The 21,676-nt window shown below is 51.0% G+C and overlaps 5 protein-coding genes across 5 annotated transcripts; 1 reads left to right on the top strand and 4 right to left on the bottom strand.

Annotated features, from left to right (window-relative positions):
* Nucleotides 1-3,692: 3,692 nt before the first annotated feature.
* Nucleotides 3,693-4,316, bottom strand: LY79DRAFT_243401 (uncharacterized protein). Its single transcript, XM_060551762.1, has one exon. It carries the CDS (start codon nt 4,115-4,117, stop codon nt 3,857-3,859), a length of 261 nt encoding a protein of 86 aa, XP_060412949.1. The 5' UTR covers nt 4,118-4,316; the 3' UTR covers nt 3,693-3,856.
* A 1,995-nt stretch (nt 4,317-6,311) lies between these two features.
* Nucleotides 6,312-7,823, top strand: LY79DRAFT_243265 (putative Sin3 binding protein-domain-containing protein). The gene is made up of 2 exons (XM_060551760.1): nt 6,312-6,428; nt 6,631-7,823. The coding sequence occupies exon 2, from the start codon at nt 6,668-6,670 to the stop codon at nt 7,709-7,711; it is 1,044 nt and encodes a 347-aa protein (XP_060412948.1). The 5' UTR covers nt 6,312-6,428; nt 6,631-6,667; the 3' UTR covers nt 7,712-7,823.
* A 5,799-nt stretch (nt 7,824-13,622) lies between these two features.
* LY79DRAFT_243214 (uncharacterized protein) lies at nt 13,623-14,337 on the bottom strand. Its single transcript, XM_060551759.1, has 3 exons — nt 14,057-14,337; nt 13,869-13,998; nt 13,623-13,813 (listed from the first exon to the last, which is right to left on the bottom strand). The coding sequence occupies exons 1-3, from the start codon at nt 14,293-14,295 to the stop codon at nt 13,742-13,744; spliced, it is 441 nt and encodes a 146-aa protein (XP_060412947.1). The 5' UTR covers nt 14,296-14,337; the 3' UTR covers nt 13,623-13,741.
* Nucleotides 14,338-17,047: 2,710 nt separating this feature from the next.
* LY79DRAFT_650531 (serine/threonine protein kinase) lies at nt 17,048-18,391 on the bottom strand. The gene is given in 7 exon segments (XM_060562540.1): nt 17,048-17,380; nt 17,432-17,521; nt 17,584-17,804; nt 17,867-17,885; nt 17,916-17,982; nt 17,998-18,149; nt 18,226-18,391. The coding sequence occupies 7 exon segments, from the start codon at nt 18,319-18,321 to the stop codon at nt 17,147-17,149; spliced, it is 879 nt and encodes a 292-aa protein (XP_060412946.1). The 5' UTR covers nt 18,322-18,391; the 3' UTR covers nt 17,048-17,146.
* A 2,174-nt stretch (nt 18,392-20,565) lies between these two features.
* Nucleotides 20,566-20,793, bottom strand: LY79DRAFT_688978 (uncharacterized protein; the record flags this gene model as incomplete). The annotated part of the gene is made up of 1 exon (XM_060564704.1): nt 20,566-20,793. One exon carries the CDS (start codon nt 20,791-20,793, stop codon nt 20,566-20,568), a length of 228 nt encoding a protein of 75 aa, XP_060412945.1.
* Nucleotides 20,794-21,676: the final 883 nt, after the last annotated feature.

Genomic DNA, 21,676 nt, shown 5'->3' with positions numbered 1-21,676 from the left:
TCGGGACCACGCAGGCGAACGGAAGAGGTCGGGAAGGCGCAGAGAAGGCATGGAGGGGGTGTGGCATGAGCACCCCGCCGTGATATCTTGAACGAGAAGCGGGGTGAGAGGTCACTGCAGCGGGTTGTAGTGGTGACGGCGCGATGTGGGAGGGGTAGCCCGGGTAGGAATCGATCCAAAGGCGGAGGGCATCACAGGCCGAGTAGTCGCAAATAGTGGGGGGCGGCGGGCGAGCTGTCGAAGACCCACATACTCTCGGTGAGGGAGGGGGTTGGAAAGAGAGGCGGACCGGCGAGAAGAGGGCAGCATCGGGAGAGGGGCGTCGTTGAATCGAAGCTTGCAGTGTAAAGCCCGGAGCCTCGACGACGCAGCATGCCGCAACGTGGGATTTTTGTCAGTGGATTGACGGACACGCATCACAACGGGCGAGTCTGATTCGATGATGATCGACGATGACATGTCCGGCGCTGCCTCGTCGTGGGCCGCAGCCGAGGGGGGAAACAGAAACAACGTGTCCACAACGACGAGACGTAGGTACCAGTAGGTACACACACACATCACGCCAGTCACCTTGCTGTTGTTCTTCGATTTTGCCCTACTGGTCGCAACGCAGGGCTTCCAGGCACGAAGGATGGTTGCCCTGTGGCTCTTGCGCCTCGAAGGAGGACGGGGGGGGGGGCAATCTGGGGCGGCGTGATACACGACTTGCACGGCTGAGGGTGGGACCAATCAGATAAGACGGCGGGCGCAACGTGATGGCTGCGCTCGTGGACGTGCGACGTGGATGGTATGCGCGAATTCCGGGGAGATCCTGACTCTGGCTCTCTCTCTCTCTCTGTTCGTGTGTGTATCGATACGAATCAGCAATTCCAGGGCCCACGACGTGCTGCGGCCAGGAATCCGGGCTTTTGTTGAAACCCCAACGGTAGTTGTTCGTCCCCCCCAGCGCGATGTGATCTCTTCGGACCGGGAGCGCAAGGTACCGGACAGAAACCCGCATCGTATCCCGATGCGGGATGCATGGCACATTGGCCATCACCTCATCGTGACGAGGGGGAGGGGAGAGGGAGAGAGATGAGGCGGTACATGAGCGACATACTACTTAGTTAGTCGGGGGGCGGAATCGGACCTGACGACATAAACCACAATGAGGGAAGGATTCATTCATTTTTATTTTGATTTTTGATTTTCCTTTTTCGGGTCGAGAACATGTGAAGCGGGGCCCGGGTGAAGGATAACGACGAATAAGCAACGGATTCGACCGATGGAAGGGGGGGGAACAAGCGCGGGCGAGAAACTGCAGGCGCGGGGAACGAAAGGCACCGGATCTCTCCCATTCATCGATGGTCGTCTTCTTCTTGGTTCGGGGGCTACGAAATCCGGGGCAACAAAGGACGCCTGCTGCTGGACGCGTGTGCAAGCCCAAAGAGAGATGCGCGCCTCAGCCGGGGTGGCGGGGAGGAGACAAGGCGGGCGGGGATGGGTTTTGTTCGACGACAGACGACGGGCTCATCGTCACCTTATCGACGCCAGCATGCATGGGGCAAAACGCGGCGTGCGCTTATCTCAGCTCTCCGCATGAGATGGGCATCCGTGATTCCGTGGCATTTCGAGTTATACCTGCGAATGTTGCACCTCCTGGGTTTGTCTGGTTTCTTTATTTTATTTTATTTTTGTGGTGGTTGTGGTGGTATTTGTGTATCTGCGGGTGGAGAGGGCGAGATATCGCGATCGGTGTGGGTTTCGTGGGCGGGAGAGAGCCGCGGAACGGGTGAGAGTACCGCGAGGTACCCGGTAGCTACACGCCTGTCAACGGCGCAAACTCAATAAGGAGCCCCATCCCATGCAGCAGAGCAGCAGCAGCAGCAGCAGCAGCAGCTGACCATTAGAGACACGCCCCTTCCTCGGGTGCGTGTGTATGCTTTTGGTATGGTCGGCCTCCTGGTTTTGAGTGAGTGCGGGTGTGTGGCCTTGGATCTCAGCTGGCTGATGGATGATACTGGGAACGAGCCAAGGTCAAGGTCCAGGTGTCATGGCAGCCGTGTCAGAGAAGCGCGTCGCAACGCAACGCGCTTGAGGCGGGAGGGTAGCTGTTCAATGCCGTGTGTATCTATCTACCTTTTGGCGACCGACGGGCAAGGAAGGACACGTCGCGCGATCTTTTCGCCGGCGATGGGGAAAGCAGTGCCTGGACGTGCAGCGGCATGACAGTCCGGTCTCTTTTTTACCTTTCCCTAATCATATTGTTGGGGGTGTGTTTTATTTTATTTTTGTTTTTATTAATTGTGCTTTACGCATACCAAAAGTCCTTCTCTCACACTAAGGCTGGCTGTCTGTCCTTGACATTGGGGAGTCTCGATTGGACATGAGAAGGAAATGAGGGGGAATGAGACATATGAAGAGAAGCAGGAACAGAACAATGTTACCGTATAGTAATTAGCCGAGCTGGGCTGGGCCAGTGGCCTTTTCCCCCCTTCCTTTTGGAGGAGATTGCAGTGGTCCGGACAGTCGGTTCACTTACACGAACGCGGCCCCCCTGTTCGCCAATGCTTTCTTTTTCTTCGCTCTCTTGTTTCTCACTTGCCTTCCGTTTGATGGGCGTCGGCAATAGGACCCGTCGGAGCGGGTGCCTTCATTCCCTTTCTTCCTCGAATGCTTCCATTCCCCAAAGAAAGGGGGGTTTGGACGGTCCGTCCATTTTTGCAAGGGGCGCGAGAGGAATTCCCAATCTCGCCAAACGGCAGATTTTTTCCCCATTCTAATTTTCTCGTACCCTCGTCTCGGACACCCTATATTGGGGATGTTTTGCAACATCGTCAACACAAATAGGAGAAAGGGGTTCGGTGCGCCGCGCGGTGATGAAGAGGTCTAGTTTGCCCTTGTTGTTGTGACAAGGGGATGGGCACATTCCCATGTGCCCCGGCCCCGCCGCTGCCGTTGCTGGGAGAGACTGAAGTCTGCGCTTGATGACGACACCTGTCGCATTCCCTGGCGCAGGAGGTGCCTTGAACAAAGAGAGAATAGAGAGAGCTCCGTCCACCAATCCGTCCGTCCGTCCGTCCGTCCGTCCCAGAGTTTCCGCCCGCGACGCATGCGCCCAGAGCTCCCCACTGAAGCAATGCGATGTCGCTGGCTGGTCTGCTGTCGTCGCCTGTTCATGCTTGCTGCTCACTTGCTCGCTCCAGTGGAACGATCCCGTGGCCGAGTCTCACAGCGGGCACCCAGGTATGGGCGGACATGGATGGTGGACATTGACATGGGACATGGGGACGATTGGCCGGGGAGGTTGAGGATAGGTAGCAGCATGGGGGCGTTCGGGAACTAGGGCGGCGTCTTGGACACCCCGACTAAGGCAAGTGGGTTTGGCGAGCACGTACAGGCATCGAGTACTTTGCTGAGGGCACGATAGCGACAAATGATGGTGTGTGTGCGATGAGGGAGGGAATGGCATCGCGATTGGGGTTTTCGAGCCCTATCTTGGACCCCGAATGTGTGTGTAGGTAGCTCAAGGGGTATCACGACCGCCATTCAAGGGACCATGGGGGGCCAAGGAAAGTTCGAATGCCATGAGTCAAAGTTGTGTTATCGGCGGTGGACCTCTCAGGGGGTGAGTAGTGTATCCGGTACTCTGTATTGGGATGGGGCAAACGAGAATGGAAACAGCGCAAGGGCATGGGATTTGGAAATCAAAGTTTCAAGGCTTCAGGAATCGTCCCCCCTCGACAAGTTCGTTGGATTCCTGGTAGTAGGGTAGCCGACGCTGTAGCCGATGCCAAGGTTTCGACTTTGACGTTTGAATGACTTGCCAAGAAGGATGTCGGTAGTTTAATGGGCGTCGGTGCTCTAATGGGCATCATCAGAGGCCGCCAGCCCTTTGGCAGCATAGAGAAAGGACGAACGGGAAGTCCAGAGTGCCGTGGCTCTGGATGTGGGCGGGAGTTTCGTCGACATTTGATGCTCGGCAGGGGACCTTGATACAAAGCATCGACTTTACTGCGAGTTTGTCACCGGCCCAGGGGACCTCCTCTGCGATCTGGTACTGGGCCCCAATGCCGCCCTTTGGCCCTGATCTCTCTACCCTGTGGTGGTGGTGTATCACGACCGCAAGAGAGGCCATAGCTGGTCTCGACGTTGGGGTTGAATACCGATGGAGTCGCCTCTCTTTGCTTCTGGGCTAGCCGAGGGGGCATTGTGGATTTCTGGCTGCAATTCCGGAAGGCCGCGGATGTGGTTCCCCCCTCGTCACCCATGCTCTCTCTCTCTTTGGATACCGGCCGCCGGATGACCCTATCGGCAGTCCGGGGAAAGCAACGAGTGGGCACATCGTTTCAGTAGCTTCGGGGTTCGGCATGGGGGGACGAGTGAAGACGAGGACGACACATGGGACGTCTGATGGGTCCGTCGTGGACTGTCGCGGACGACAGCCCAACTCATCACGGGTTCTAGTTCTCTAGTTCTTAGTTGCGGTGAGTCGACGACTATACTAGCCATCACGCCGAGGTATCGGTCTGCAAAATGGCGATCGATGGTCGGTTGGCGGTAAGCTTGGAAAGACAACTCTGGAGACTGGAACCCACCCAAGCTCCGTTGATGTGGATTGTTTGGAGGTTACGGGACGGGGGGGTGCTTGCCAATTGCGGCGGTGGGTTTTTAACGGAGTTTGCGTGGTTGTCGTGTGTTGTCGGTCAAGCCTCTTTTTGCTACCTCCATCAAAAAGAGAAAGCAACCAGCCAGAGGCGGACGGGTCAAAGAGTATGAGCAGGGTTGCAGAGTCTATCTCTCTGTGTGATGTCCTTACCCAACAAAAGGGTAGGCACGTCAAGGTAGCAGCCCGCCAGGATAAGAAAGGACGTCGGACCGAAGGTTGCTGACACAAAGGCGTTGAACAAGAAGCGTCGCATTCAAGGTTTGTGGTCGACAGGCAGATAAAGCGATGAATCCAAATATGCTAGTCATCGTCACAAAAGGCAGCTCATCACCCTTCCTAGGTTAGGTAATCGCTTACCCGAAACAGCTGGAATAGAAAAGCAGGGCAGGAAGACAGACAGACAGACAGACAGAGCGCGAGAAGCAATGATGGCACAGTCTTCGCGACCGAGCAGTGACACACTGTGTACATAGAATACCTCGCATCCCTCTCTGGCAAGTGGAGGCGAAATCCACAGGCAACACAAGAAAGCGCGAGGATAACGACACATCCCTCTGCTTCCTCGCATTGGTAGCGGTACGTACCTACCATCTTATCAGCCCACTCCTTTTTTTGGGGTGTCAGTGCAGGGAAATAGCCACTTTCCTGACCAGCCACACACACCATCAGTTACCACCACCTGGCAACCAACACCTCAACACCCCGTGGCCAACTCACACGCCCAGGGCGCGCCGGTCCTCATCCACCATCCATCGCCTTCGCTCCCCTTCGCTCTGTCTCCTTTCCTGCCCGACGGCGGCGTTCTTTGTCTCTTGCTGCTGCTGCTGTGGTTTGGCGGGTTAAGGGTAAGGTGCATGCGTGCTCTACGGGCCAAGTCTCGGGCTTGTGTCTTTCTGCCGCTGCTGCCAGGGCATAAAACAAAGTGTCAGGCAGTACCGTAGTGTCTGGCGTACAGGACCGACCTTGATTGACGTATCTTCCGGTCTTTCATCGTAGTGATCCATCTGATCATCTGGGAGAAGACACGACTGCCGAGTGTAGTAGTGGTGTACTAGGTACACTACATACCTATCTACCCACCTAGAAACAGAGGAGAGGTACATGGGTGTACCGCATCCTCTACGGCGGATACCTTGATCCTGGGTTGCATCCGTCCGGCGCCGTGGGTACCTCCAGTGGGCTCTGTGGCTCCCTCTGGCCTCCTCCTCCCCGGCCACTGCCTTTCCACGCGCCCCAGGTCTTGCTATGTATCACTTGTATCTCTTGTACCTTTTTCTTCCTTACCCTGCTGCTGGTGCTCTGGGCTCTGGGCGTGGTGCTTGCTCGAGGAAGGTGTGTGTTGGAAAGGCGAATAAGTGTGTGTGTGTGTGTGTGTGTGTGTGTGTGTGTGTGTGTGTGTGCGCGTGTGCGTGTCGCTCTCAGTCATTCAGTCAGGTTTTGGTGGTGAGTCTTGTCTGTCACTCTCAATCCCATCCCATCTCCGTATCCGTCCACGGCCCTTTTACTTAGCCCTGGCTGTCGCACTTCCTGACCCTCCCTTTCCCTTCCTCTTCTTCTTTTCCTTCTTCTTCATCGCAAATACAACATCACCAAGATATCACACACCAATACTGACGAGATTCTCTTGTCACAGTCAAGATAATCGCAACAGCCACAGCTCTGCCAGCCTGATCTGCCAACCCGTCATTAGCCGACCCTGTCGAACTGAGCCTACCCGCACAGTTCCACACTTGCATCGCATCCCTTCCGCTTCTAGCAGTACGTCAACAGTGTGCCCTGGGTGACTCAACACCACAACCCAACCATCACCACCCTTTCCTCCCCTTGCCGCAAGATAACCCCCCTCGAACCTCGCCTTTCCCTTCGTCGTCGTCGTCGTCGTCGTCGTCGTCGTCGTCGTCGTCGTCGTCGTCGTCGTCGTCGTCGTCTTCTGCATCCCCGCTTTACAAGACTACCAGCTAATGCTTGTTTTTCGCTTATAGACACGTCTAGAAGCTCAAGATACGTCTAAACGACATCATGGCGACTATGGCAGCTGCTGTTCGCGATATCCACCAGGCCTCCGACATGGGTCGAGACAACTTAACTGTTGTAGCGGCTCGGAGTGTTCCTGCGACGACTGTGACACGATCTCAAGCCCTCCCCACCCCTCCCAACTCCATCTCTCCCGCCCTGCCGCCTCACGGCCTCAAGGCCCAGCTCCAGAAGGCCAGGCTCGAGCCCATCGACTCTGACCTGGACTTGCACGACGACCCTAGTGGTCTCGGGCGCGAAGCCTCGCGGTCGCCTTCCTACGATGCGACTGGTTCCATCAGCACCACTTTGCTGGCCAAGCATCACCTTCCCGAGATCCTCCTCAACCACGGCCCTCTGGCCATCCGCCACATCATGGGCTATCTGACGACGTCGGTGCCGGGCTTTGCTGGGATCCCTCCGACGAAGGCGCGCCGCTTGGTGGTCGGAGCTTTGGAGGGTCGCGGAGCTGAGGGTGGCGGCGTCGATGGCGATGTGGAGTTCGAGAAGGTAGGCTGGGGACGGTGGGATGCCCGACGACGTGGTCAGCCTCCACGGGGGTCTTCGCCCCCGACTGACTACCGATCCGGCATCCCCATTAACAAGAGTGGCGGACGCGGTATGGACAGGTCTCGCCTGAACCTCGCCTCTTCAAGCGCCGGCGACTCGATCGTCTTCTCCCACGACGATCGCGACGCCATGATGATGGAAAACGAAGCGGACAAGATGTCCCTGGATGGCTCTGCCTCCGCCTCGTGCTCCGAGGCTCCGGACGATGACGATATCGACATGAACGATGACCCAGAGGATGCCACTGACGACGAGGACTGGGCTGCTGTAGGAGCTGCGGCTCTCCGTGCCGAGTCCTACAACACCGCCGGAGCCACTGCTCAATCTGCCGGGCGCAGCTTTCTCGGCATGCGCACCGTCTCCACGGGCATGGCTCGCTCCCACCAACCTTTGCCTTTCGACTTCTCAGCGCTTGGGGCCCCGTCTGACGCACAGGAGCGTGATGCGGTGGAGGCCCTCCTGCGGCTGGGTTCTGTATAATACCACTTTTGCATAGCACGGCGTTGGGGATGAAGATTGCGCTGTGCGATCGGTCTGTTTGACTGATGAGGAAGCATCTCTCTATTTTTTTTGGTTTCCTTGGGCTCGAATTGGTTGGGCCGGGGTCGGCCGAGGCTAGAATGCCGTGTCATGACTTCCCTGATCTGGCCGGCGCGCCCTAGATCACATCTCACCACTCTATGACGTGTCATGACACGGCGGTTCTACAATTTCATGGATTCGGCGTCCTGGCATTTGAAACGACAAACAACGCCCTCGCGCGAAGGGCAATCATTGTGGCATTGGGCACCACTTTGCATTACGATTACGGCTCTATTGGAGGATGCTCCAACATTTTCTTGGTCGAAATCATTTCGACACACTACACCTAGGCCGGCCAGCCATTTTGGGACAGACTTCCTCCTGTCTCTCCCAACTGTCTCGTATCGCGACATGATGCGAAGAAGAGGCCGAGGCACTGCATCACATGGTTTGCCGCATCGGCTTTGCCAGCAGCGATGGCTCAAGACACCGAAGGCCATCACAGGGTTTTGACAACAGGTTGGAATGGGCTGGCCTGACAACACTGCTCCCCCTACACACACTTCGATTCTCTCCCATTCATGCGTATACCACATTTTTGCACATACCCCCCCTTTGTTTTTGTTACACATCTGCATATCCCCACTTCAACACGCCGTGGAGGATCACAACGACATTTATGCTGGCGAGCTTCACCTCATCAGCCATTGCATCATGCGCTTGCTTTGCGCTTCGGAACACCTTTTTAATCATCCTGGGGGTTGACGAATAAGACATTATGGATATTCAGTGGTTTTAGGACACTGAAGAAGAATACGACACATTTATGCATGTGTTGGCGGACTGGAAGAGTCAGCCTGAGCTTGGCTGTTTAGCGACTCTCGCGGAGGACAGGACGCAAGTTGGAAGAAAAACCGGTGATGCTTGGGCTCGCTGATATTGTCATTACCGATCGGCTACGGAGCACTGTGTCTTTTGGGACATGAGGATGAGCAGTGGAATTGAGAAAATTCAAAAAAAGGGAAACTAAACCCTCCATCTATTTTTTTGGTGAAGGACGGATGTGGGTATTCCGGGCTTACGGGCAGCTAGGTTTAGCACTCTTAAGAATGGAACTCGTGACTGTTTCGTCCCATCAGCTCATGTTTCTTCTTATCTGACGTGCGCTTGCGTGCCATGTGTTCATGCCTAAGTGACGTCACCTCATACCCAAGGAATATGCTATCTCGGGGCACCACGAGGCCACGGCGTCGGCTTAAAGGCCTCGTCTCGACCGCATTAGGTTACACTGGTAGATGAGGGTGTGTGTGTGTGTGTGTGTGTGTGTGTGTGTGTGTGTGTGTGTGTGTGTGTGTGTGTGTGTGTGTGTGTGTGTGTGTGTGTGTGTGTGTGCAAGCGTTGTTTTATTTTATTTTTATTACAGTAACCGTTCCTTCGCCAGGCAAAACAGTGAGGCTTTTTCCAACGTCATCTCGGATGTGTTCATTGTGGGGCTCTGCCCATTAAGCTTTCTGTTTCGTAATCAGAATCGAGCGTGCGGATGGGTGATGATACCGGGCGGGTGGTGAGGCGATAAATGACTACTTCGAGGGGAGTGCGGCTGTTTGCGCGTCTTGGGCCGCTCGACCCTTTGCGGCAGTCTTGTCTCCCATCGTCCGCTTCCCGGGGGTTGCTCTAATTATGTCCCGTACGTGCCCGGAACGTATGTAGTTGCGCGGACCAGAAAGATATCGATCTCCAATAAACAAACTCCGGGGTTGACGGCGGGGCATGGATGGAGGCGGCGTTCCCGCTTTGCTGGCGGGAGGGGTCCACAACCAGGTGTCGATCTCGCGCAAGAAGTAAACCGGATGGCGGTTTCTGAGCTTGTAAAGCATAACAATTGCTCTGATTAACTCCAAGTCACTAATTATCAATGACCATCACGGGGCAGTCTCTCTTTTTGTACCCGTAGTAAACATGTTAGTATAAACTAGACACCGGGGTGTGTGGAGTGGAATGCAAAGCCAAATGACCCCTGATGGCTGATCGGGGTTCGGGAGAACGTCGCTGAGCGTTATGGCTGCGATCCAAGATGCCTCATACCTGCTCAAAAGGCAGTCACTGACTGGGACCTGAGTTTGTGAGAGACTTATGTCCAACGAGCTCAAGTAGCTTCCTGAACATCCACGAGCCTTGACTACCTAGACAAGAACGACGACGCAGAGGGGCTTTCCAAGTACCAATGGAAAGACCATAAACCTTCCGTGACGAACTGGACGGCCTGTTTCCTTTTTCGGGGTCCACTTCGCTCGAGGGAGGTGTGAAGGGGATGAGGGTATATTGAGTGACATGACCGGAAGGAAGCCAGCGTCAATTGTGCCTATCACCTTGTCAACCTGATAGTGGCCCGCAGGTTGGGTTCGCTGTTCTTGCCGGCTATTTCTGATGTCGTCAGGAGTTTGTACCTGCGGTTTGATTAAGGCGGAAAGGCCTGCGCCTTCTCCAAGTTACAGGATCGTGGTGGTGGGGTTGCTCTTGTCAATTAGAACAGGTTTGGCATCGGGTTGCATGCGAGGAAGGAAGAACTTCCAGGTGCGCCTGCGAATATTGGAACCTTTCCGAACTCCATCCATGGCCTTCCGTATCGACATGGGTAGTCTTGATTTCAATGTCAGGGAAGTTGCATTCAAGAAGTTGCAGACGTATATGTAAGACCACTCCTGGTCTGGTGCTTGGCTTGTTTCCTCTCCTTGACATCTTCGTCTTCCCACTTCAATCCCATCATCCATCGTCTTCTCCTCTTCCTCCAACCTATTCTCCATCGTTTGAGATTAACCCCTCTGTCCGCCTCCATTGCCAGAGTGAACGCCATCAAGCTAGACCATCGTCCTGCCTTTAGGCTTCTTTGGCATCCTCTCGCTGCACTCAAGGTCTCCCGACTGTTGTCCGTATCCCTCCATTTGCATCATCCGCTGCCTGTCCTTGAGAAACGGGCTGGGTAAGGTTCCAAACATGTGTTTGCCTTCCCACATGTCCCTTTTGTCGAAGCCGAGCTGACTCCGACTGTTTAGACCCGGTACTTGGTTACAAAAGAAGCCCATTCTTCCCTCTACAGCCTTTCTCGGTCCAAACTTGGCCTCAGACCTTTTCAGGTGTCATCATCATTGGCCATAGGATATCCTACCCTGGATCCTTAGGTGAGGACCCCCAATGACGACTGCCCACGAGCGTTACGACTTTTTCCGAGCTTTGGCGATGAGGATAGTATCTCGTCTGAGGGGAGACGCAGCCCACTTAGCCTTTGGCTAACTCTGGGATAGTGTACCAACGCTGGCCTCAGACCTTTTCAGGTATCATCATCATTGGCCATAGAATATCCTACATCAGATTCTTAGGTGAGGACCCCCAATGATGATTGCCTTCGGGCGTTACGACTTTTTCCGAGTTTTGGCGATGAGGATAGTATCTCGTCTGAGGGGAGACGCAGCCCACTTAGCCTTTGGCTAACCCTCTGGGATAGTGTACCAACGCTGGCCTCAGACCTTTTCAGGTATCATCATCATTGACCATTGGATATTCAAGAACGAGGTTTGCTTCTGTGTTGCAGCTGGAAACTGTTTTTGCATAACCACGAAATATTGCTGTTTTTCTGATGCGTCTGTGAATAAGGGGATTGAGAAGGGAAGGTAGAAGAAAGTTAGTGAATAGTTATCTGTGAAGGGAAGTTCAAAGTTCGGACAAAGAAAGGGCATAGCCGTCAATAAACCTTTCGAGTCCTCCTTACTGGATTGTATTTGGGCGAAGGCCTTCCTCGCTTCCGATTGTGCTTATTGATGTTTCGTATTAGAAGAGCTGATGGGGATTGCCTCGCCAAGGGAGACTATTTTCCCAAGCTGGAGCTGAGTTTTTCTCTATCCCACATCCATGATCGTCGAATAGAGCGATCCCATACGGGAGGCGAGGGGCTGCTTCGGGGTTTGGTTGGGGCGGGCGTCAACCGAGGGCGAGGGCGAGGGCGAGGGCGAGGGCTGAAATATGAGCGACGGTGGTATGATTGAAGATGGTAACTCGTAGGGAAGATTTTTTTCCTTTCTTTCATGGCTTTGCTGTCGGCCAAAGGTATAAAAGGCAGATGGCGGTGGCGTATGTGAAGGTAGATAGAAGTATAGATGGTGGTGGCCATGGTTCGTGTAAGGCATATTGTTCAAGTAGACACCAAGGTTGGAAAGTCTGTGGAGGCTACAGGGTTCATCGTTCCCGCTGTCCCGTGGCTTGCGGTCCACACACAACAAGAGCCGATCTCGCGCCAAACCACTAGCTTGTGTGATGAACCTCTAGTCATTTGAGAGCAGAGTAGTTGTCAAAGTGTGGCAATTGGCATTGAGCAATTGGCTGCACAGGCCAAAGTGGGGCAAAAAATACCGTAACAAATAACGTTCAGTAGTGCCATGAACTCACTGCCACTGTCATCCTTCGCAGGTGTGGCATCAGCAGCAGCAAGAATTACTCCGTTAGAAGCTTCAAATAGAACACGGGTATAAAAAAGCCACTCCAGTATCCTCCAGCTATTGTATGTGGCCGCAACTTCTTCGGGCGTAAGAGCTCTTTTGTTCGTAGGGCTTGCCCGCGTCATCTTTTTCCCTTCATTCAAGTCGAACACACCTGAAAAGTCATGCGCACAAACTACCAGCAGGCAAGAAGGTGTAAAAGACATACCATCTTTGATCTTTTGTGAGGGTTTCCCGTCCCATTTGGAATCTGTCACCATTCTCTCTGCCTTTGTATGCCAGCGACAGAAGCCAGCAGTGGGATTGAGCCGCAAGAAGTTGAGCAAAGTCTCTCTGAACTGGGTTTGTCTTTGTTCCTTAGCCGCCTGGGCATGCTGCGCCCAGAAGAAGCACGCGTAAACGCAAAGAGCAGTACTCTCCATCGACTCAGAGCTTGAGCTCTTGATATAGAGGAGACAGGCTTCCACCACAAACGCATTTGTTAATGTGGACTTGAAGGTATCACTGTCTTCAAGAAACTCTTTCACTGACAGATGCGAGAACCATGGACCCTTTTGTGCTTTGGCGAGCGGACTACCAATGACTGACTGTATAGCTCGTTGTGGGGTTTTTCCACATAATCATTACAAAGATAGTAAGTAGCAGCCCATTGGCTAATCTTGGTCGCATCTGGCATGGCCGGTATGCGTCACGATGCTTGAAGTACATGTATCTAACCCAGGTCGCGCGATGATGAATACTTTGTAGAGTGACCTACTAGCTTGTAGCATCGCAGGTGCTTTGTTGTTAGAAACCTGCAATTCGATTGTCTCTTGACCACCTATTCTCCTTGTCCCTTGAAGCGCGCCGCGGGGCATTATCGGTGGTTGCATAGCTAACGCCACACCCACGTCGACGACCAGTCATTGGTTTATGTGTCTAGTGCAAGTAAGACCACTAGGAAGAGGACATTACAACTATCACGGATATCGGCATCAAACCAACCAACGAGATATTTCTTCGCGATGGAATCAACCGACCAAATATAAGGCCAAAGCTGGGCTGGTTGCTTTGCCGGAAGCGCTCGTCCCCATGCATCTTTCTCCTTTTCCGCCCGACAAGTGCCTGTCCGAGGCACCCTTGGTCCTGTCATGTTATCAAGTCGTAACACTGCCCCGTTGACTGTCACTATTTCTTCGCCTAGAGGCCCCATTCTTATAGACGTCTACGTTCTCTATTGAGAGCAAGAGTTAGAACTAAAACTTTTAATTGATCTAACGGGCTACTAGGTACAATAATCACCTGCTAGCTGAAGATACATATTATGAATCGTCTTGAGCGCGTCTGCATAGATATTTGTGCTTTTCTCTTTTGTCTGTAATAAAAAGCGATGTAAGATGATGCACTCACTGAGTGTGGGAAATGCTAGTGTATAACTCTTGATTGCTGCGCGTACGCCCTACTAGACTTGGCTAGACTCTTACTGAATTTAGCTAGAGGCCATACCAGAAGTGGACCGTCAGTTTCCCTCCTTAAACCATTCGTGCGAATTTGTAGACTCGCAGTTGGAATAGTTGAAGCCACCACATTGCTTTTGTCAACCCTGTTAGTATCTAGTATCTTGAAAAGGGTAAAGGGCAGCTTACCCGTACAAAGTCGATATATCCCTGGCGCGAAAAAATAAAGCACCAAGGTTTTATATATGTCCCCTCGTTACCCAGCGCCTTACAAGTGTTTATGGTCTTTGCTGCGTTCGTCTTAAACTGTGCTTCGCAACTACTGAAAGTTAATACTTTTACAAAAAGAAATTGGGAACATATGAAAGGTGACTTACACGCATTGGAATTTCGCGGGCCTTGTTTTAACTCCCGATGTTCCCGCCGGACTCGCCAGAGCGTACTCAACCGCAAAAACGGCAGCAACCAGAAGAGTAGTGATCTTCATTTTGCCAAGGATGAGTTGAGGTAATTGTAGGAGGTGGAGGTCAAAGAGAAGCCAACTATAGAGGTAAAGAAGTTGAAGGAAAGACGAAACCCACAAAGGATTAAAGTTTAATTGAGGCAAGATAAACATATCTAGATGCTTATGTTTGTATTGAAAAAACAGAGAATGTGCATAAACCATTTAAGATTAGGTATTGCGAATAAGGCTTATTATAATGCAGGTATTACCTGATAATAGTAAAGTAAGACCCCACCCTATAACTCAGACCACCCCTAATGTCAGACCACCCCTAGATAGCATAGTAATAAGAGATAAGTGCATTAAGTTAACTATTTCTTAAAAATCAGAGATAGGCTTAAAGTATATTACACTTTATAGATAGCTTTTAATAAGCGTAGTATATTATAATATAAACTTAGTATAATTCTCTATAGGCTATAGAATACTATATTTATATATACTTTTATTAATAAAAGTAAATAAGGTAAAATAAATATATCTAAGTATATAATATATATAGATTTTTTATTATATACTAGCTATAGGAGAAAGTATACTAAAAATCTTATCCCTTTTAGACTTTTCTCTAATTCTTAAAAAATAGCTAAATCTGTAGATTTAGTGCAGTAAATCTGTGAATTTGGTGTGTATTTGCATGATCTGACATTAGGGGGTGGTCCAAGTTATAGGGTGGGGTCTTAATTAAACAGTTAGTCTGCGGTCAAATATCTCGCTAAATCCTGGGTGGACTTTCTGTTGCTGAAAATAGTCTAAACAACTAAGGTCGTCAACACATAACATAGTAAGCCAAATAAGCCGCTTTTCGGCCACCCCAACCAACTTTTCGGCCACGTCAAAATGAAGCCATCGCAAACAATACTGCCATTTTCAATCACTTTTCATGCAGGCGAATTGCGGCCCTGGGCCAGATCTAGTGCTGAAATAAGAGGGTTCTGGTTATATGTTGTTTTCTTTTTGGTCATGATACGTGCAAAAGATAAAGCACCCAAAGAGGCAGGGCACACCACCCGAGGCATTTGTGTCCGGGCTGCCCGAAATGACTTGTATCTCCCTCCTGCCATGAGCTTCTTACCCGACAAGATCCTTTTTATCATCGTCTTAGTCAAGTCATAGTCTGCATCCATTTCGACGTTGCCGAAGCTGTGCGGAGTCTTCACTAATACAGAGTTATATCTCCCTAGTATGACTCAGGTCCCGTTGACCGGTCTTCCATCCCATGTGGCGCCCAAAGTACCCACATGTTGATATTCAAGAGGGCTCTAAAAGACTTCTCCATCCGCGGTCCAATCGTTCCGTCGACGTCGACTACCGCGACATACATACGTGGAAGGACCGATCCCAAGACCAGTTCCACGGTCAATTTCGGGTTTTTGTAAGTTCCTGCCAACTCCTGCCAACGGGTTGCTGTGCGGGCTCACGGGCGGCAGCGTCCACGTCTTGTTCTCAGCGACAGCGCTTCCTGTCCCGCCGCCGGTGCTCGTCAAAAAGATAGATGCAGAGTCAAGCACTTTGAGGGATCAGATGCTTCCGGGTACACCCTTGTAAGAAACCAAGAGGCTATCCCCACTAGCGCTAGTGACTGTGACGTATCCCGAGCATAGCGGTAGACGCCTTGCGTTGAGGTCACCTGGCGGTGCCAAGCGGACAGTGATCGCAAGTTCCTTTCCAGCTGGGATTATAACAGAGGAACTGGGGCTGAAGGAGAGTCTTGGCATATGACTGGACCAGATCGTTGGGGAAAGTATCAGGCACAATTTTGGATGGTGTGCGAAGGTGTAAGCTGTGGTTGTCTCTGTATGACCGAGTTCGAAGTTGTCCGTGTCGTTAAAAGACAGGCTCGAAGCGCTCAGAGCAGTCTAAACATGTGAAGCATCGTAAGCCCGAATTACCCCCAAATTCCTGCCGAGGAACTGGCGCAAGAAATGGTGACTTGTTGCGCCCATCGTGCAAGTTCACCGGCATTGAGATAGGGGACATGATGCTTTTTAACTCTTGTGGGTCTTTTGTGCTGCGAGCCTCCATGAGAAGGGCGTACATCCCGGCCGCAAGTGGGCATGCTATGGATGCGCCTGTCAGCACAGCGCAAGAGCCTTTGGATCTCAGGAACGTGGACGGAACCATACCTCCCAGGGCCGCCAATGTCGGCCTCTAGCTGCTGTCAACACCTAGGAAGTAAGGCTCTGCAGTGAGCGTGATGGTCTTTACCTCAGTGGACTACAGAGCCCGCAGCAACTGGCTCCCATTCCTATTCTGCTGCTCTGTGACTAACTAGTGAGAGGTGATGCTGAGCTCTGTGGAAAGGCCATTTACACACAAACTATAGCTAGTGGACCTGCCAAGCTGACTTTCCCCCATGACAGAGATCCCAGCGTGTTGTGGCGTCGCACGCCATCACCTCGCCAGGCTGTGTTAGCGTGTGGCCGTTATCCTGCGCGATCTCAATCCGGCTAGGCCAGTGGGAACTGCAGTTCTTTCTGCTGCTTGGCACAAGCAGCATCCACACTCGCCGGCGCCATTGAGTCGGCCGTTCAAATCGCTCCATCTCATCAGTCATTATAGCAGCTATTCTCAGCGTAAGGTTCTGCTCAGAGGCCATCTCGAACGCGTTTGTCAGACCTCTCTAACAGTAGTCCTGTTATTTGTCTTCTTATTGAGCCTCATCTAACTAGACCTCGCTAGCGCTATAAAAGTGCTATAACATTCTCAGAGCGACTTCTAGGCCTTTAGGTGTGCACTATTAGAGTAATTAGCGAAGACGATATAGGGGTGGCTTGTATGTAGGGTGGGGTACAGCAAGGGAAGTAAGTTATTAAAGCACACAATTTTCGGCTACCCCTGCATTTCGGCCACGCAAAAACATCGCCTTCATAATCATCACCATCTTATTCAATTAACTATCAACACCACCTCGATGCTACAACAATATAGCTTTCCCCTTCTTAGGTGCTGAAATTTCTTGTTACTTAGGAGGCAGTGGCTCTCGAGTATCCTCAGACTCCTCGCTAAACCATTCGTCCTCCAGAAGTTGGTCGGCGGTGGGACGGTCACGGTAATCAAGCTTCATGATTTTAAGGATAAAATCCCAGTCAGCAGGCGGTATCTCGCGACATGTGACTTGACGAAAGGGTTTCGTTGGGGGGCCCATGCTATAAATAAAGTCGATAATGCCTGCGGCATTATCGTCGGCGATCTCCTGGAAGGAATCCGGGAAAGGGCCAAAATATCAGTACATCCAGGATAATACCACCAGTTCATAGTGTTCATCTTCAGGTTTATAACCCTCATTAGCAGGATTGAAGAGATGAAACCCTCCACCGTACAATAAGGTGAGAATCTCTATATAGCGTCCACGTTAATATGCACCCATAAATCAAAGAGCCCAATCAATATACGTACAGCGTTTCCAAAAGACCAAATGTCCATCAATGTCCCCCATAAGAGACCAAGCTGTGCTTTAGGGCTACAGGTAAAACTTGCGCCGATGAGGTGGCCCAGCTCCGTAGCAAACTTGGAGTACTTGGAGACTACACCCCCATAATCTCCTAGCTGGATATCAGTGAATCGTTCAGGGTCACCTTGCTGACCAAGATCCACGAATATGTTGTCCAGTTTAATATCTACTAGAGGGTTAGATGCAGGCTACTTGGATCAAGGTGTTACCAGGTACCTAATCACAAACCAGTATGGACCATGCTGTCCTAGTGCAAGATACAAAGGGCTTCCAGCACGCTTTTAGCCACCTTCTTGATATCAGGTCGAGATAACCTTTGCCGTTTTGACTCGGCACCAAGGTCGCTGTCAAGATATTACAAGATAATGGACGGCAGGTCAGGTAGGTTTACAATCTCATCCTCAAGTGGGCAAAACAAGGGGCTCATAGCCTGGTACTTGCGCAAAATAGAGACCTCATTTTCAAGTCGCCAGTGGCCCCAAATACTCTTCACGATACATTTTCTTCCGCTCTCATTCCTTCAGTGTTCATTAGTTACTGCATTTTTATCTAAAAGGGTGAAGGGATGCCTATGTTCTGAGATAAACAGCTCCTTGATCTGCTGCCCAATGAAGTTCCTTGACAATAGAATACGTCGATACACGGCCACGGAGATTCTGGCCGATATCAAGTAGCGAAACCATTACTGCTTTGCGAGCGTGGTAGTCTAAAGTTTGGCCGCTCTTAAACGATTAATGTAAAAACATAGAAAGGACTAAGGATTGATTGATAAATTGATTTATTCCTACACGGCTATGAAGCCGTTCTTATGTCAGCAACCATGGCCGGATAGCGGGGTCCGGGAGATAGCCGACGCGTTCAAACGTTAATCTGAGCCGCCACACGTCGCCAATGCAAAACATGGACCAGTTGTCCCTAAGTTTCCCGCTTTGCTCTTCTACCTCCGTCTACACCTGGCTGGCCCCTCGTGTAGACTGCGGTTCCTACTATGTTGATCTTTATGTAAGGCTCCGTCGAGGTCTTGTGCCTCTTGCTGTGGTTCTGCGTAACTAAAACTAGGAAAAGGAAGAGAAGTCGAAAGTTACAGAAATGACCCACTCCTTGTAAACAGGTCGGCTATTAGCCAAACCTTGCTTTCCGGGCATAGCTGCTGACAAAAGCGGCTAAAACCGAGGAGGATAAAGTCAATGTTAATCAGTTAACAGGGTTGATCCTGCCTGTTAAGCGCCGCTGCAACATTACCCTGTCCTAGGCATGTTAGCGGTTTCCTTGTCGTTGAGCTAGCCGCTGGTCTGACATTTGTGGAGTTCTGTGAATGATGTTATACAAGTCTGTCACCCAGACGACAGCTATTTCTGGCTCAGAGTGTCAGGTCTTCAACACCTTAGTAGATAGGTCCTTTTGTCTATAGCTGCTGGCCTGAATGTAAACCATGCTTCGTTTGTATAATTCATTGGCGAAACATGAATCGAGTCAGATGGAGAACAGGCAGGTCTTGGGCTGAGGAAGAATTTCTGGCATTCGGCCATTTATATAAATCCAAAGGTATTTCAATGCATCCCCAAGACACTGTTCTTTTCAGACAGCTGTCGCAACGGCGCCACCCCATTAATTGCAGCGTATATTGCAGCGCAACATAAGAAGGCGTTCATCAGCAAGTCTTACGACTAGATCCTCGCTCGCAAAACCGTTGGGTCCTACGTAATTGCTGGTAAGACAGTGAAACTGTCTGCTGCCACCAAAACGACTCTCTGGAAACGCACCAATGCCGTCACCGAAACCTTCAAGGAACCCCTGGAGGCGGCGATCTCCAATAATCAGAGTGTAATCCCAGCCAATGCAGCTGAGATCTGTACTCGGTTCGTTCCAATGCTCTACTAGCGTTCCCTGTCCAGCTAACACTATATTCTCTAGTGAGCCTGACCATCAGAGTGAATCTGACTCTCGATCCCATATCACCGCCGTATGCTATGATGACAATGGGAACGTCATCAAGTCTGTACACTTGGTTACGAAGAAGTAAGGGAGTTGTGCTATATCAGCGGGGGCAAGGAATGTGGCAGACAAGTTGCGGTTAATCTTCCTGCCTGGCATGTAGATTCTCACCTTTCCAGTGCCCGTGTGAAATGCTCAACCAGAGGATTGGCCCCTATGCCTGCAATGGTCCTTTGCTTTGCACGTACCCTGATATGGGCCGTATGAAGATGCTTCTGGTGCTAGCAGCTATATATGCAAATAGAACGTGGTAATGATTAAGTTACCTACAGTATCCAAAACTGTAGGGATCGCAATCTAGATGCTATAGTGGTAAGCAAGCTGACTTGGCAAGGTTGGCTTGTCCATCCTCATCTGACATCGCCTGCCCTGCTAACCAAAAAGAGGCTTTTCTTACTAATATAGAGCTTAGTGTTGCTCACTATTTACTTCAAGTCTGATAGATCTTCTTCAAAGGCATACTGCGGCACTATAGCTTGGCGTATTAGAACTCCCAAGTTGGTGTGTAGTAACGGCTCTTAGATAGGCGCTTGATTATGTAGCTTGCCCAATCGTAGTTGAAAAGCCACAGTGTTGCGTGCAGTGTCATACAATTGCATAGGGCATGCATCATGTTCAGAACAGTGCTATTTGGGGTTTGGTGGATGCGGACTGTCAGCAGTAGGGGGGGTGTCTCATAAGTAGGGCGGGGGGGTTAAGACTACCAACGTGGCAACGGTTATGCCATAGCCTGATGGAAAACTTTCCGGGCTTGACATTACCAAATAGCTTAGCAAGTAACTAATCAATTGATTTTATTGATTCGAGGACATTGCTATACTACTCTAGGTGGACGATAACTGTCCCCTAAGAACTTGAACCCATGTCGGTGCTCTGCCGCATCTCCGTCGTGTGTTCCAGAATGACTGATGCCAATTCTTCATTTCAATGCTTCAAGAAGGCTTGATAGTCCCGTCAGAATTGTACTTCCTTGGAGGGTACTCGTAGGTGTACGAGTTGTCCTTGGCATTTCTCTTATAGCCACTACTGTCAATATAGGTATCGGTCTTCCCTTTCGATCCCCAGGCATAGGAATCGTTCGAGGTATAACCGCCAGAGCGGTACTGTTCCTCGTCTTTCTTACCGCTGGAGCCACCACTGGAAGAGCCACCAGAAGACATATTGATGTAGTTGAATGGGCTTGGTAAGTTGAGTGTAGGGTGATTTGAATGAATCAGGGGTTCTGAAAAGAAGACGTGTATGTTTTATGCGTGTGTGCCGTCCAAGTCTAGATCCAAGAACTCGCTCAAGAAGAGAATTGATATACAAATTAAATTTTGAGGAGTTACAAGTGAATGTGTGCAAGAACTTTCAGTCATCTCACTGTCTGTTGGAATATTTTGAACTAAGCTGACCTTCACCAGAAATGGACATGATTGTAACAGACGTTGACGGTGACTTTTAGAGAGAATAACTGTTGGTATCACAAGGGAATTCGTACGAATGGGTTGAGAAGCAGTCGAATCGTATTGTTGCTAGTATCTGAAGAAGAAGAGAAGCTATCGCCGTTGCCAGCGCCGTTTGGCATATGGGTATGGCTCGAGGCGGGTCACGTGATCCTATATTATAGCTTTTTTGGTCTTTAGAAGTAAGGTGTTTTTCGCGCACAGACCATGATTGGAATTTTGGACGCTATTAACGCAACGGACCGTAGCGGATTTGCAACGGTTAATTAGCCGAATCCCGCACAGAGAAGCTGCTCCGGGGTGAGAGTAGCGGCACCAGTATCCACTTCCTGTGGTTTCCGATGCAATCACAGTGATATTGTCGACCACATTACACTGACTCTTGCCGTAACTCGCATGGAGACTGCCAGGTAGACTCCACTGTTCGGAGCGTAATTACTAGACCCCGTACCGCCGATGAACCCCTCTTTCAGATGGCATCGGTCAGTATCCGTATTTAATAGAGAGAATCCATCCAGCAACTGCTGTCGACCATCCAGGCCTTCGTCGTTTTGCGGCATCACCAAAGCCTAACAACATCGTTGGAATTGTTCAACGT

The sequence above is a fragment of the Colletotrichum navitas genome (genome assembly GCF_030913465.1).
Source record: "Colletotrichum navitas strain CBS 125086 chromosome Unknown LY79scaffold_39, whole genome shotgun sequence".
NCBI classification, from domain to species: domain Eukaryota; kingdom Fungi; phylum Ascomycota; class Sordariomycetes; order Glomerellales; family Glomerellaceae; genus Colletotrichum; species Colletotrichum navitas.
The sequence above is the reverse complement of the archived record's forward strand: the minus strand, read 5'-3'. Positions and strand labels throughout refer to the sequence as shown.

What these genes read in the sequence shown, in the direction of transcription:
- LY79DRAFT_243401 (XM_060551762.1), bottom strand. Translation starts at nt 4,117, where the DNA reads ATGGCCTCTCTTGCGGTCGTGATACACCACCACCACAGGGTAGAGAGA.
- LY79DRAFT_243214 (XM_060551759.1), bottom strand. Translation starts at nt 14,295, where the DNA reads ATGTTTATCTTGCCTCAATTAAACTTTAATCCTTTGTGGGTTTCGTCT. An exon ending in CCCGCGAAATTCCAATGCGT is followed by an intron (nt 13,999 to 14,056) that starts GTAAGTCACCTT and finishes AACTTTCAGTAG; the next exon opens with TTGCGAAGCACAGTTTAAGA. An exon ending in GATATATCGACTTTGTACGG is followed by an intron (nt 13,814 to 13,868) that starts GTAAGCTGCCCT and finishes GGTTGACAAAAG; the next exon opens with CAATGTGGTGGCTTCAACTA.
- LY79DRAFT_243265 (XM_060551760.1), top strand. Translation starts at nt 6,668, where the DNA reads ATGGCGACTATGGCAGCTGCTGTTCGCGATATCCACCAGGCCTCCGAC.
- LY79DRAFT_650531 (XM_060562540.1), bottom strand. Translation starts at nt 18,321, where the DNA reads ATGGTTTCGCTACTTGATATCGGCCAGAATCTCCGTGGCCGTGTATCG. An exon ending in TTTGGTCTTTTGGAAACGCT is followed by an intron (nt 17,522 to 17,583) that starts GTACGTATATTG and finishes CGCTATATAGAG; the next exon opens with ATTCTCACCTTATTGTACGG. An exon ending in ATGAACACTATGAACTGGTG is followed by an intron (nt 17,381 to 17,431) that starts GTATTATCCTGG and finishes GATTCCTTCCAG; the next exon opens with GAGATCGCCGACGATAATGC.